This window comes from Henckelia pumila, chromosome 1 (genome assembly GCF_033568475.1).
Source record: "Henckelia pumila isolate YLH828 chromosome 1, ASM3356847v2, whole genome shotgun sequence".
In the NCBI taxonomy this organism is placed as follows: Eukaryota; Viridiplantae; Streptophyta; class Magnoliopsida; order Lamiales; family Gesneriaceae; genus Henckelia; species Henckelia pumila.
The window spans coordinates 77,747,049-77,763,094 of NC_133120.1; the positions used below are offsets into that span (position 1 = coordinate 77,747,049).

The following is a 16,046-nucleotide window of genomic DNA, read 5'->3' on the forward strand; positions in this document are numbered from 1 at the left end:
ATCATCGAATTAGTGTCAAAACATGTTGTATATTATAGGAAGTGACAACCTAAAAAAAAACTATAATTCAATCAGTGTCAAAACAATGTATATTATAAGGGATCAAGGTACATGATGTATATGCATTGAATATATTGTCAAAGTGTATTAAAACACTCTAAAGTAAGTTTTTGCACATGTCGATTTCTCAAGAGATCGACAATGTTACAATTATCCCACATCAAATATTAGTTTTTAAGGATTTTTAAAGAGTTGGCAATATCACGATTATCTTGAAGAGTGACTTATATAAACACATGAAATTACATCATTCAATAGACATATTTTTCAGAATGAAACACCTCTTACATTTATATATAACCCTAACAGAAACCCCGTAAAACCATTTCCCCGGGGAAAAAAAAATTTATGACCTTTTTCAAAAAAGGAGATTTTACTATCATGGAATTTTATTTTATTAGAATCATACATATTGCTGACCTTTGCAGTGATCAGGATTTTTACTTTTGAAACCTTTTGTCTTAATTGGCTATTTTTCTTCGTGATTTTTCAAAGGAAGCAAAACAGTTACAAAAATGAAACACATCAGACAATACTGTTCACAAACGTGATCATAAGCTATCAACATACTAGGACATGGCAAGATAAGCAAACTATATACAAGAAGGAGAGTTTGATGTTTTGAACTGAAATTATGCGCCATTTACAAAAGTTTTGTCTATCCGTTGTCTGAAGATACAGAGTTAAGAGCAACGTGTGTTAGTTAAGTCCGGGGGGCAGATTTCGAGCAGAAATATTTGTCTGAAGGATCATTCCGCGGCTAAACGGAGTGTCCCTTGATTCGGTTTCTTCTAATCTGCAGCAGAAACATGTTGTCATAGGCTATTTACGTTGAGCTATATTCTTGATTTATATCTTGGTCATGAACCTTATGACATCGTTTACCATGGACCCGTAAATGTCCTTCTCAAGCATCGCCTCTTTGATCCGTTTTTCTGTTGTTTCTTCATCTCCAAAACCTATGTATGACAGAAATTGAATTGAAACAATGACAAATTTACATTGGATGTTTCTATGAGTCGGTGCGACAAATATAGATGTTAAGTACCTGATTCTTCTGTACTTCAACCAAGTCTGCCTGCAGGTTGCAAGAGCATAAATAAAAAAAGTGTAAATATACAAAAGGAAACATACTATTAGCATACCAAAAGGAAAGAAAGCACATAAACAAGCACCTGTTTCTTCTGCAATTCTTGGTTTTCCTCTTTAAGTTTAGCAACTTCTGCTTCCAACTCCGAAGTGTACGCCTTACACGATCAAAAATTGAATTTACTTAAGGAAAATTCGATCAAAAACCTGAACAAAATTTACTTTCAATAGAAACACAAGAACTGTTTACCTGCTTTCGAGCACGTGATCTAGCAGCCGACTCCCTGTTCTTAATCATTCTCCTATGCCTCCTTTCGACGATCTTCTCAACAGCAGCTACTTTTCTCCCTCGTAAACCACCGTTGAACGCGTAAGGGACCGGTGAGACCGAAGCGCCATCTCCATTAACCTTGTTGAACCCATCTGTTGAAACTGCTGGAGATCCAGTCTCAATGCTGACACCGTTTGGTCCTAAACCGAGTATCCCCATTCCTCCACCATGAAATGTCGTATTTTGGACCATAGTATTATTCATCGAAGGATCAGCCATCCCAATAAATCCTCCCGCGATTCCCGGGCTACTCAAATGACCATTGCTCTGAACCGCCACTGGAGCAGCATATGCCAAGGCAGGTTGCTTCGGAAGTAACTGCTGTTGCTGATTCCCAAACTCATATACAGAAGATCTTACACCATTTACACTCAATGGTAAGTTACCAGATTGAGCCACCATCTGGATACTACTTTCACCAATCCCCGCAACACCACTAATCAATCCTCCAGAACTCACATTACCAGCCTGCTGATACCCGAACCCAAATTCCAAATTACTCGAAAGGGGTGGTGTCAAATCATTAAGTGACACAATAATGTTTGCATTCCCGTCCAATCGTGAGCCCGTCTCTTCCCTCACAGCTCCTGCCCTCGTCAAGAATTCCTCGAGTGTCATCTGCCCGAGAGTAGGCTGCCTCTGAGACATACTAAAACCACCGGTGCCACCGCTAAGGTCCGTGCCACCGATATTATACTCTTTCGACATATCCTTCCAAACCTCATCAACCGTCTTTAAGCTCAGTGTTCGAGGGAGAATCAATGATCCCTGCCTACCCAAAGAACCGCCCATTTCTTGGGCGCCACTAGCATGGAGACCACTAGTGGATCCAATGTTCTGATTTTCCTCTGCACTCCATATGTTTTTAAGCAACTCATCCATGTTCATCGACCCAAAATCTTTGCCAGCTGCTCCAACTGCACTTTGGAACTCATCAAAAGTTAGCGAATACACCGACGACTGCCGTGCCAACGGAAAACTGAACCCTCCACTTCCGTCTCCATCCATGTGCATTTGTTCAAAATTCTTGAAATTTAAGTTACTACCCATTTCAACTGCAAATTCAGACCCTTAACTCTCCGTCTCTCTGCATAAACACCAAGAAATGCATGTAAAAAAGTGAACATTTACTCAGACAATGGCTACTACAATCATGTATAAAAGAAGTAACCGTGGGTAAAAGAAATATATATATATTTAAACTACTGAGACAAAACCAAAGTCCAGCCAATCATCCATTATGCTTGAATCCATAACACGACTATTCACTTAACAGCAAACAACATGAAGTAACAGCACACCATCTCAATACATAAATCGCATGCAAAAACGAAGTCTTTACACATAAGCGACTTAATTAACCAAGAATCCCACAAAAAATCTCCCCCAAAGAAAAGGAAAAAAGAAGGATACAACCAAACTTAGAAAGTAGAAACCACCAATCCCACATGCATCGATCATCCTCCAAATCACCAAACCAAAAGCATAATTCCCATAAAAAAGTTCAAATGAAGCCAAAAACATAGCAGGAAACTAAGCAAGAACTTCAATCATTGGGCCATATTTTCTTGTCTTAATTAACATAAAGATACAAATTTAAGCGTCATGACCAGTACATAGACAGGATAACGCAAGAAATATACGTTATTCTTACCAGAAAAACGGAAACAATTTGCCAGATCTTCTCTTTCGCTGTCCTGCTGCAACTTGCTTGGGTTTTTCTTCTTTTTTACTTTTTTTTTCCCGAAATAGGGATAAAGGGCCAAAGCAATGTGGAGAATAATAAAATAATTGGGATGTGGGGCCCATTGGGCAGGAACCGTGGACCAATAATAATGGAGTAGGCGGGTATAGTGACCTCAAATGAATGAGAATCGGCAAAGTGGGTTCATCTGGACCGTCCACGTATTGTTCAATCAAGTGTTGGATCTTCGGTTAGTTGTGTGTCTTCATTTTGTCCTTTTGTGCTTCCCGTGGGGCGCCGTGATATAATATATGATTGGGAAATTTATCGAAAGTTTGAGTGATATTATTCACACCAGCATTCGAGTTAGGCGCAGCGTCGACTTCTAGTGTTTGAAATCTATTTGTGATAAAAAACAAATTCCGTTTAAAATATAAGAATTGTTATGTTCGACGTGCTTTTTTAGGATCGAGCGCTTGCCGTTTTGTCAAAAACTATAGTTTTTGGTAATGGTGCAACTCAAATCTTTTAAATCGCACAGTAATCCAAATGTCATGGTTCGATCCCTTGCAATCAATGAAAATCGAACTCATGACCTTGACTCTGATACCAATGATAGGACCGATCGCTTGTCGTTTTACCAAAAGCTATAGCTGACGGTAATGATGCAACTCAAATATTTTAAACGTTACAGCAGCCCAAGTGTTATGGTTCGACCGTTCTACCAGCAGGGACAATTATTACAACCCAACAGTTTTGATAGTGATTTTAATGTTCTTTTCCATATTTGGTAGTGATATAATATTTGATTGGGATATTTATCGAATGTTTGAGTGATATTATTCATGTTACATACAAGGACACTGCCTCCATGATATATCTAAAGATGATCATTTAGCAATACATGTGGGTTCATTAAAAAATGGTTGACCCCACATATATTGATAAATGTCAGTCGTTGAATGTAATTCAAAGCGGTGTCCTTATACAGGTAGCATCTAGCCAGCCTATTTTGGTAGTGATGTTGTTATTGTTCTTTTTCCATATACTAGTAAGAAGTAAACTTTTAACATGTTACGAAGTAATTTAAGTGTTTGCAACCTCTAAAAATAGTGAGTATGATTTTTTTTTTCACAAATTTTGATTTTGGATATGTAATATTCATATATAGTAATTAAATATGTTAGATTGAAAAACAAGATTTGGAAACGAGCAATCTACATGAATGTAGTTATCATCGTGGCATATATAAAGTGCATTAAATAAATGTTGTGCTTTTCAACTAACAATTTTTAATAACTTAAATAATTTCATAAATTCGTCAATAATTTTCCTTTCAATAATTTGATGTGTTTTAATTTTTTAAAAGATATAAATAAGTTTGACATTTTTTAAAAAAATATATGCATGTTTTGCTCTATAAAAATGGAAAATTTGAATTATAATTCTTTTAATAATGAAAATTTGAATTTTAAATAATATAATACATTGATTATGTAAATTTTGTAGATATAAATTATATGGTAGTATATTTGAGAGGAAAAGTTTCCATACATTAATTTACGAAAATAAAAATATTTTCATATTTTATAAAATAGGGTTATTGTATGTATTTAATAATTCAATGAATAAATCATTTTAGTTTTGTCCTTGTGTTTTACTTTGACTGTATATATCGTTTATGACATTAAGTTTATGCTAAACTTGAATCGAGCTTCTTGTCGAATTTAAACAAATTGATTTAATTAAACCACAGGTTAGAGTTCCTAATTGCGTGATTATTGTATTCCCATGTTAGTTATGACCTGCAGGAAGTCTAAATTAATTAAATTAGAGAACCGTTGAACAGTTCCACTTCCCTTACATATAGAATAATTATTATTATTTCTTGTGGTGATCACTAATCACAAGTGTTACGTGTCGAAGTTTCAAGCATAAATTTAAGGCAACGCACGTGATTGACTATTATCCAAAATTATGTGAATATTATATTATCATACAACATGATTTATGAGAGTTTAGGGCCCGGAAATTATGAGATTTTTACCATGAACATTGGAAAAAACGACTCCAAACCTAGAGATAATTACAAGAAACATTGAAAATTAAGATTCCTACCTCACTTGTTATTTTCTCGACTTTGAGTAGGAGATATCGAATGATTGAGATATTTATATATATATATATATATATATATATATATATATTCATCTTTGAAATAGAATGTAAATTGAGATAATTGTTGTTTCGCAAACAAAATATGAAACAAAATTATAATTTGGAATTTTTAAGATTTATAAGTGGCTGAGAATTCTCACCCCTCACGTGACCGTATGAATCAAGTTTTGTAGATGAAGCCTTTGGTTGATAATAACTGAAAATTTATGGGCCGACACCACTGTTTTTTGGACATATGGAAGCGCAAAAATAAAGTGTATGTTTCCACAAGTCAAAGAAAGAATAAAATATGATATCCTTTCTTTTAAAGTGACCGTATTCCCAACTTATCTAACAAGGGAAACACAAAAAGGCAACAAAAATACTAATTCTTTTTATTTAAAAAAATACGTTTACTGGATAAAAAAAAACAAAACTAGGCATTCGGTTTTATTTGCCATTTATACTATTAACTACATTGTATTCATTTATACTGATTTTTTTTAAAAAAAAACACAATATCCATTTATATTATTTTTTTAATGATGAAAGAATCCACAATTACGGTCTTTCGATGCGTAGTAGATAAACCTTAGAACTAATGCCTATAACCTATGCTGGTTATATATGTAAACTGTACTTGACAGATTCTATGCTAAAACTCTCAAATATTGATAGATAGAATCGAAATGTTAATCATTGGTCAATAATTCACTTATTTCACCAACTCAGAAATTACATATAACTTATACTATTTATGTTGGGAAAATTTCCCATAAACTTAAACCCAGAATCACCACGTTAAATCATCAAGATTAAAACTGTAAACTGAAGCGGAAACGTACCTTAATTCTTAACAATTGGTACTGATGTAGATCTACATGGTTTGGCCTTCCAGATCAACACGATTTGCCTTGAGAGTTCCTTTAGTTCTCTCACGCTCTCTAACTATCGATGGGAATAGAATAAAATGACATCAACGTCGTGTGATCTGGGGACCATAACTTTTTATTTATATTTTGGGATTCTATTTAAGTCCATCAATCAAATAGAAAAGTCCACTAGTATCTACACATTAAAGGTCACACCCTATTAGATACATTAAAGCCCAAATAAATCGAAACATTATTTAGATCACTTTTATGGGCTAACTTTATTTGATAGTCCACAACACATAATTATTTACATATAATCCCAACGTTGGATTTATGATCCAACAATCTCCCATTGGGCTATATGTGAAACTTTATAATTATGTTTTGCAAAATAACCAAATGAGCTCAACTTCGCTGTCATTACCAAAATGTATCTACTGCTAATCCGGTCCATCAATCATACTAACATAGGATCAAAGAGGTATTTGTCATATTCATCGTAACTCGACCCATCAATGGTCACATATGTCAGATAACCGAACGACATGGATTATAATGTGGATGTGTAGCATGGAAATTTCATGTAACGTGATCTTAACATGCTATTTCCAACTGGTCCACCCTTAACTTTAGTGAGATCAACCGTAATAGAGTCAGAGTGTGAATAAACCAAAACCTTTATTTTTGCAGAAATAATCTTTCCTTATGTATCCATAAACCAAAAACCGAATAACCGAACATGTCTATAAAATCATTTAAAATTACAAACTCCCACTAAAACTGAATATCCTTAAATGACAAAACACTCATACAAATAATGTGCACACAAAACCTTTTGGGTGATAGTCCCTTAGCAAGTGGATCCACAATCATGGAGTTTGTACCGATATGCTTTATAGACATTATTCACTCTGAACTCTTACTTCAATAATCAGAAACTTGATTGGATGCCTTATAACACACTATAACAATTGACTTTTTAGTACTCTTTTGTGAGATGACACCTGTTGCCAGTAGATTTAAATAGTCCAACATAGTTTTCACACTATCTAGGCATCCCTTAAATCAAAGTCAGTATACCAAATGATCTCAAAACCGATCTGACCTCTGATATGTGAGCATAAAATTCTTTATTTTCTGTAAATTTCATAATACATAATTGACTATTTTTCAATAGTCTACTCCTTAATTATTTAAATATTTGTCCAACATTCCAGTCACGTATATAAAGACTTTACGTGTATATACCTTAGCAATACATTAGATTCTCTACTGTTAAGTCATAAAGAATCTTTTATATTTCTTTTTCTTTAAATCATTATTAGGGCACTGGTTGAGACTAAATTGTCTCCCTCAACTTAGAGTATCATCTGGTTTACAATCTTGCATCACATATCGCTTTAAAACTTTCTCGATATAGCTTTTCTGTGATAATCCAAGAATACATTGAGAGCGATCCCAATGTATCTGGATACCCAGTACAAAAGATGCATCACCAAGATATTTCATCTGAAAATTATTAGCTAGAAATCTCTTGGTGTCATGCAACATATCTATATCGTTGTTAGCGAGTAGGCTATCATCACATAAAAAATCAGAAAAATATTTACTCCCACAAACCTTATGATATATACAATCATCGACCAAATTCATCTCAAACCGAACGAGATGATCACATTATGAAATGTAAAAATATCATTTATTAATTAAAATTCAGTACTATGTCAATATATTCCTGAAGAGTCTTTCAAAGAAACCAAAGAGAAAGACCTTTATAATTATATCATCTTACTGTGTAAAATCTCATTAATGACAAGACGACCCTTATATCTTTCCACACTACCTTTTGAGTACTCGTTGTTTTAAATATCCATTTAGAACCAATGAACTTCACACTTTAGGAAATGGGACAAGATATCAAATGTCATTGTCTTTCATAAATTTTATCTCTTTATATTGACATCAATCTATTTCGAGAGTTAGAATTTTATGACTTGATATAAATTGATAAAATCATTTTTTATCATGTCAATGTTAACCTTATTCTCTTGGAGAAATACAATCAAATTACCTAAGACTGTATTTCTTCTCTCTCGAGTGGAACTCCATAATGACAAGGTTATTGAGATGTAAGAGTTTGTTCTTTTAGAATATTTCTTGAATGAGAGATTTGCCTAAATTGTCTTACCGTATTATGTTTTTGAACAAAGTCAAAAATATAATTTTGATCAATGTCAATAACACATGTGAGAATATTAAAATATTCTTCCTTAAAGACAATTTTCAAACTTTATCTCCCCCACAAACTCGACATCCTAAAAAACCAAGCATCTTCCTAACTGAGAATCAAATTAATTGTGGGACCATAAAACTTTTACCCCTTAGATCTTTAAGAATCACTTTAATCAAACTTTTTTAAGGATATATGCTGCAGTCATTAGTGTTTTTTCATAAATGAGATATAAAAGTCATATCTAAAATAATCATCTATGAACAATATAAATTATTGTTGATCATTCCAAAAAACCATATGGAAGACCCACTAATATCCATATTTATAAGTTCATAGACATCCAAATTCTTTTGACTTCAAATCTCCTTTAATTTGTTTGTTTTTCCTTTATACATTTAACACAAATATCAAAATATGTTAAATTTAAAGGATTGAGAATTTCGTCATATATAAGTTTCTTTATTCTCCATCCGGAGATATAACATAATATCTCATGTCACGACGTAACTGAATTCTCATTTACTGGAATTTTATCTTTGAGACTTTTAAATTTAATTGTAGGGACTCATTAAATGAAACAATTGTATCAACCGAAGAAAGATTATTGTAACGAGATGAAGAGCCAGAGCCAACCAATCATGAAACAACCTAAATTTCCATTTCCAAATGAGCAAGAGAAACCGAATTTGCCCAAAATAGAAATAAAAATTATTCCGCCTGAAAGTCGGTAAAATAAATGTTTCATTTAGATTCAAATAAAACTCAGGCCTTAACAATAATCTAAAATTTTTAATTATTTCAACTTTATCTGTTTTGCCATTGTACACTGATGAATCTTTCATCATCATTTGAATTTTAGCAATAATAATATCCCTGCATAGACACACTGATGATAGCACCAAAATCTATCCACAACATGTGTCTAGATATCAAAGATAAATTAATCTTAAAACAAACCAAATTTAGAAACTTTATTTTCATGAGCTTTTTAGCTCCACAGAAGAAACAACTATTACTCTCCGATTCACTCGGTTTCTTTTGTTGTTTCTTTTGAGGTGCTATATCTACAGCTTACTTTATCCTTAATCATTTATTTTTATACCTCATTGAAAGTGAAGTTGTCAAGAACGTATAAAATTCACCCTTTCATTCATGAAAAACCTTATTTTCAATATTCTTAAGGTAATTCTTAACTGTAGTTATATCTTTTCCACATATTGCCCTAATGATTCCTAAATGACTACCTTAATGATCATCAAACATGCAATTTAATTTCTCATACCTTTCCATCTCCCTCCTTTCAAAAGAGGTACTCTAGTTCATAAATGTATACTTGAATCAATTTTTATTGCAATATCTTTGATCATTATTTCAAGAACTATCAAAATGTTTACTTTTTCATAACTTGAAGTAACGAACATCTTTGAAAGTAAGAATAAATTTGATGTGGACAGTAAAACTAACAGAAATATTCAAATAATAACTGAACTGAAAATTATCAAAAAATTAAATATGCTCACAAAAAAAGCCCAAATAAGTAATATTAAATTCAAATAAAGGCACTCCTCATCTCAAGATATCGGACACTCCATTAATATTCCATCTTTGGACAAAATATTAACTTGTAAATGATATCTTGACGTAGAAATCAAATACTGATCATAAGAACATATCAAATAATAAATCTTCCTTTGGGCCGATTTATTATTCATATGTAAAACCAAATAATAATCACATATTTATTACCACAACTGCTCATGTAATTTTGTTAAATAATAACCTTCCTTTGGGCCGATTAATTATTCACATAAGTTACATGTACAAAATCTTTTATATTTCAAAACAAATTAATTTTCACAATAGAGGTCACTTTGGAGACATGTTGTTTCAATCAATTTATCCAAAAATATATATACCTTAACTATTCCTTTATTCAAATTTAATATCAAAGAAAATTGACCATTTTCTTAAAAAATAAATTTTAAGTATTTTGGTCAAATTTAATTATTTAACCATTGATCGTACGATCAATACTGACTGGTGGGCAAATCAGACAATTTAATTGTCATGGGTGATCTTTTCGGGTTGGATTCCCGTATATTCAAAAAATTAACTGGCCCATGTATATTGACCTGATAAACTTAATCCATAGAAAATAATCAATTAATTCAAATAATGCAAACCTCATAAGGGATACCGAAAATTGATAGTCAATAACATGCCAAATAATAATCTTCCTTTGGTCCGATTATTATTCACATGAAAACCGAATAACTATCACAATTTTACCCTTATATAAACACATATGTAATCATATTAAGTATTAATCTTCCTTTGGGACGATTAATACTCATAAAAATTACATATACAAAACCTTTTATATTTCAAAATAAATTGATTTTAATCCACTCATTTTAAAATATATAAAAATAACCTTATCATTATTTGAATAATTGAAAATTTAAACCTTTAAGCCAAATTATCCTTAAAACCCAAAACAAAATGGGTTTATTAACCGAATTAAACTTTATCCAAAAATATGTGATGGGTCATAAAATTTTCCTATATCTGAAAATAATGTAATTTAAATTTTTTTTTTAAATTTTTGAATTTTCAAAAATTAACAAAAAATAGGAAACCCTAACCCATCACCTTCCTTAACTCCTTGCTGCTGCCGCCGCCCTTACTCCGGTCGGTTACCTCCGTCACATGACAGAACACAGAGCGGCGACCTCTAATGTTCCATCACCGGTCCCGATTGCCCAAAGAACGGCCGGAATTTTGGCCCTAAAAATTTCGAAGCTCGCGACATGGTAGTCGAAGCTTTGGCTTCGAAATCAGGCAACAGAGCGACGTTTTCCGACCATATATCTATACTTTCTTATGCGCCTTGATGTGGGCAACAAAACACCTCACCTTTAGCCGCCGGATAACTGTCGTAGGACGGCCAATTTGGGCGATTTCCGGTGGCCCTAACCCTAATTCGAAAAATTCGAATTTCCAATTTTTTTTTAAATCCGAAAAAAAATGAAATAAAATCTTGACTGGCAATTTGATATCGACTCAACCATAATTTTCTGTTTTCGATTTGACCAAATCGAATATAAACCGTATCTCAATGATTTAAACATGAGTGGCTCTGATACCACTTGTTGGAAAAATTCTCCATAAACTTAAACTCAGAATCATCACGTTAAATCATCAAGATTAAAACTGTAAACTGAAGCGGAAGCATACCTTAATTCTTAACAATTGATACTGATGTAGATATGCATGGTTTGACCTTCTATATCAACACGATTTGCCTTGAGAGTTCCTTCAGTTCTCTCACGCGCTCTAACTATCGATGGAAATAGAATAGAATGACATCAACGTCGTGTGATCTGGGAACCATAACCCTTTATTTATATTTTGAGATTCTGTTTAAGCCCATCAATCAAATAAAAAAGCACACTAGTATCTACACATTAAAGGTCACATCCTATTAGATACATTAAAGCCCAAATAAACCGAAAAATTATTTAGATCACTTTTATGGGCTAACTTTATTTGACAGTCCATAACACATAATTATTTACATATAAGCTCAACGTTGGATTTATGATCCAACAATTTATACTATTTCAACTATAAGTAGGATTTTATGTGTACTCTCAAGGCTCGCTATCCTTAAGTAGTCTAAAGATTTGGTAAAAGGAGAAAGTAATAGTTATATTTTAAAATTAATTTAGATACTATTTATACGATTTTTCAAAAAATGTAAATTTTATATCTTCTAAATAATTCCATCTCATATAATTGTTGTTATTATATTATTATTATTATTTTTAAAAAAATGTTTCATCAACGTCTAGATGCATCAACAATTTAATTATGCATTTATTCTATGTGAAATGAATCCAAACCAGTGTTTACTTCACGACATGTCAAAACGGTTTTATTTGACGACATTAGCTAATTTTGAGTCTAATTCAAAGGAAAGGACCGACTCAACATTTTTGAAAAGTTTAGAAATTACCAACACAACCATCGTCCATCTATTTTGCCGGACTAGTTCATTTCCACGCCTTTAACTACTTTTCTAAAATTTCGACTAAGTTTTCTTTTTGGTAATGTGTGTTTGTCACTTTGCGATTTCGGTCTTTTATGTTTTCATATTTCGATTTTAGTCCCGCATGTTCCGATTTTTGGCAATTTCAGTCTTTTTTATTCGAAAATGCTTACATGACACTATACACGTTAGCTCTACATCAGCACTGCATTGGTGCCATATCAACGTCACATCAGAAAAAGGACTAAAATTGTCAAAAAAATGAAGATATAATAAAAATTAATATGATAATTAACATAATTCGTTTATTTTACTTTAAATATGTGTGTCAATAGTAATAATGATCCTTTATTAGTATGATGTAAATATTAATGGAGCAAAAAAAACTCTTGTGATTTTTTTTTTGTTTTATTGTGTTTAAATTTACACTATATTAATATTATTAATAATATGTTTCACATTTAATATAATATTAAAAACACACTATATTAGAAAAAATAAAAATACTATGCTATTTTTTTAATTCATCAAACACAATATTTTAATATGTTTTCAAAATATCATATTGAATTTGTAAAGTTTTAATTTTTTTTATAAAAAAATTTGTAAAGTTAACCCTCTAAATTATTGTAATATAAGTGTAATCAATGAATAAATTATATGGATAGAGAGTATCACTATATATATACATATATATATATATATATATATATATTAATAAAGAATAAGTTTCACATTTAATATAATAATAAAAGCACACTATATTATAAAAAAAATAAAAATACTATGCTATTTTTTCAACCTATCAAACACAATATTTTAATTTATTTTCAAAACATCATATTGAATTTGTAAAGTTAAATCTCTATACTATTGTAATATAAATGCAATAAATTAATAACTATTTTGATATAGTCTCTTTGTTATTATTGAAATTATATATATATATATATATATTTATTTATATATATAATAATAATAATAATAATAATAATAATAATAATAATAATAATAATAAAGAATAAGTTTCACATATAATATAATAATAAAAGCTCACTATATTATAAAAAAAATAAAAATACTATGTTATTTTTTCAACCCATCAAACATAATATTTTAATTTATTTTCAAAATATCATATTGAATTTGTAAAGTTAAATCTCTATACTATTGTAATATAAGTGCAATAAATTAACAACTATTTTGATATAGTCTTTTTATTATTATTGAAATTTTTAACCCTATTTCTCACTATCACAATAAAAACAACTAATATTTTTTTAGCAATATTTACACTTATAAAAAAATTATGTCAAACATATATATGAAAAATTAAAATATTTGAAAATATAAAAAAATTGTAGCTAAATATTGTTTGTGAAATTTTATATTATAATAAGGAATAAGTTTCACATTTAATATAATATTAAAAACACACTATATTAGAAAGAAAATAAAAATACTATGCTATTTTTTCAACTAATCAAACACAATATTTTAATTTATTTTTAAACATATTGAATTTGTAAAGTTAAATCTATATACTATTGTAATATAAGTACAATAAATTAATAAACTATTTTAATATAGTTTCTTTATTATTATTGAAATTCTTAACCCTATTTCTCACTATCACAATAAAAATAACTAATATTTTTTTTGTAATATTTACACTTATAAAAAATTTGTGTCAAACATATATATGAAAAAGTAAAATATTTGACAATATATAAAAATATTATGGCCAAATATTGTTTGTGAAATTTTATATTATATATTATACATGTGTATCAATAATTAATTTTGAGATGATGAATATAAATGAAAAATTAAATACATCTTCATTACTCCTGATGTAATAAATGTCTCCTTAAAGTTTGACTAAAATTTTAATCCATTTTTTGCCCTTGTTTCTTTACCTCATTTTTTCATAATTGTCTATACATGTTTTTGATCATATACAATTTGAGGACAAAATTATAAATTCACAATAAAAAAAACTTTGCACATCATTCATATTTTTATAGTAGAGAAATAAATATATAAAAATCTCATTACATCATCTTACGAAAGTGACCATTCGACTTTGACAAAATCGGAGTTGGCGTCATTTGAAAGACAACCAACACACGACACTTGTGATACATTATGATTGCCTATTCGGCCCACTAAAACCAAACAATATTTATTGATGCCTATCGGATTTTATTTATTTATGTTTTAATGTTATTAGTGTGAGTAATTAGTAGTTACTAACAGTTATTACTTCCCATAGAAAACCAAACTAATGGAGTATACAAGAAATTATTCAAAACTAAACAAAAAAGAACAATCAATTCTTTAACCTCAAGTGATGACCATATTAATTTTAAGTTTTTTAGTTGGTTTAAACTTCAAACATCTTAACGACGTGATACAAAAGTATGTATAAGTCACTAAATTTACCAATTGAAAAATAAGAAAAACTTAAAATTATTGGGAAATCAAATGATAATTTCGAAAATGCTCTCTTATCCAAGTGTTTTATTATTGCATCCACCCTTGATATTTGACATCGACCTAAAAAATCCACTTGATTTCGAACCTATTTGATTTTAGAATCTTAATTTCAAGGATAAAATTGAAAGAAGATACTGAATCGTTAAAAAAAATACTAAAAACAAATAAGATATATGCTTTTTTTTATTACATGGGGTATGTGATAAATTTTCAATCACTGAATTTCAGGAAACCCATATAATTCAATAATTTTAAGACGACGAAGTGTAATTATTCGGTTCGTGTAAACTTTGGGAAACATATAAATCCCGTCTCACGAATGAGACCGTTGCACAGGAGTGTTACTCATAAATGAAATAGAATGAATTTTGGTCTTAGCCAAAAGAAGTAATTTCCGACATTGTTAGCCTTTACCCGATTGAGCAACTTTTTGGTACCCTACCATTTCGTCAAGTCCATTACCAAAAATAGACACTTGTCTTCTATTTTTCGGCTTTGGTGTTCCCTTTTTTCGTCACTAATGAATTAATTATTAATAATGTTATTAATTATTATCCGCTTGAGTTCAAATTATTGGATTTGACCCAAACATTTTGAAATTCCGTTATTGAATACAAAAAAGACACGTATGTACGTTCAATGAATTTTTTAACAGTTATCGTAACAATTTAATTTGAATCATTTCTAAAAAGAAAAAAAAAATCGCAATTTAAATTTCTTTTTTGCACCCCTTTTTTTTTTTTAATCTGATAATGCGTATTAATTAAATTTTCAAAACTATCATACTTCTTATTCTCTTCCAATATTTTAATGTCAATTTCAAAATCAGAATTTGCCAGATGCAACCCCAAATCATCATCAGGAGAAGAACACAGAATCCTGCGCACTGCTCATTATACACAAGAGCTCTAATTCAAGAAGCCCATTTTTCACATTGCCAGAAACAGCAGATGCATAAGAGGGAAAGCAAATCGAATCGAATCGCTTCTCTCGAGTTTCGACTTATACATCAGATATTTGATCCTGCTTGTGCTTTTGCACCATATTCAGAGCTCAAATTCAAGATT

The 16,046-nt window shown here is 30.5% G+C and overlaps 1 protein-coding gene across 4 annotated transcripts; it reads right to left on the reverse strand.

Moving 5' to 3' along the window:
* Positions 1–567: 567 nt before the first annotated feature.
* Positions 568–3,222, reverse strand: LOC140888525 (ABSCISIC ACID-INSENSITIVE 5-like protein 5). Of its 4 annotated transcripts, none has more exons than XM_073296232.1 (6): positions 3,135–3,222; positions 1,400–2,567; positions 1,236–1,307; positions 1,109–1,138; positions 946–1,019; positions 568–856 (listed from the first exon to the last, which is right to left on the reverse strand). In XM_073296232.1, coding segments are annotated over exons 2-6 (1,308 nt in total). In that variant the 5' UTR covers positions 2,531–2,567; positions 3,135–3,222; the 3' UTR covers positions 568–855. The 4 variants fall into 4 exon arrangements, with proteins under 4 accessions (XP_073152333.1, XP_073152328.1, XP_073152318.1 ...); XM_073296227.1 differs by having other exon boundaries at positions 929–1,019; XM_073296217.1 differs by having other exon boundaries at positions 568–1,019.
* Between the last annotated feature and the right edge of the window lie 12,824 nt (positions 3,223–16,046).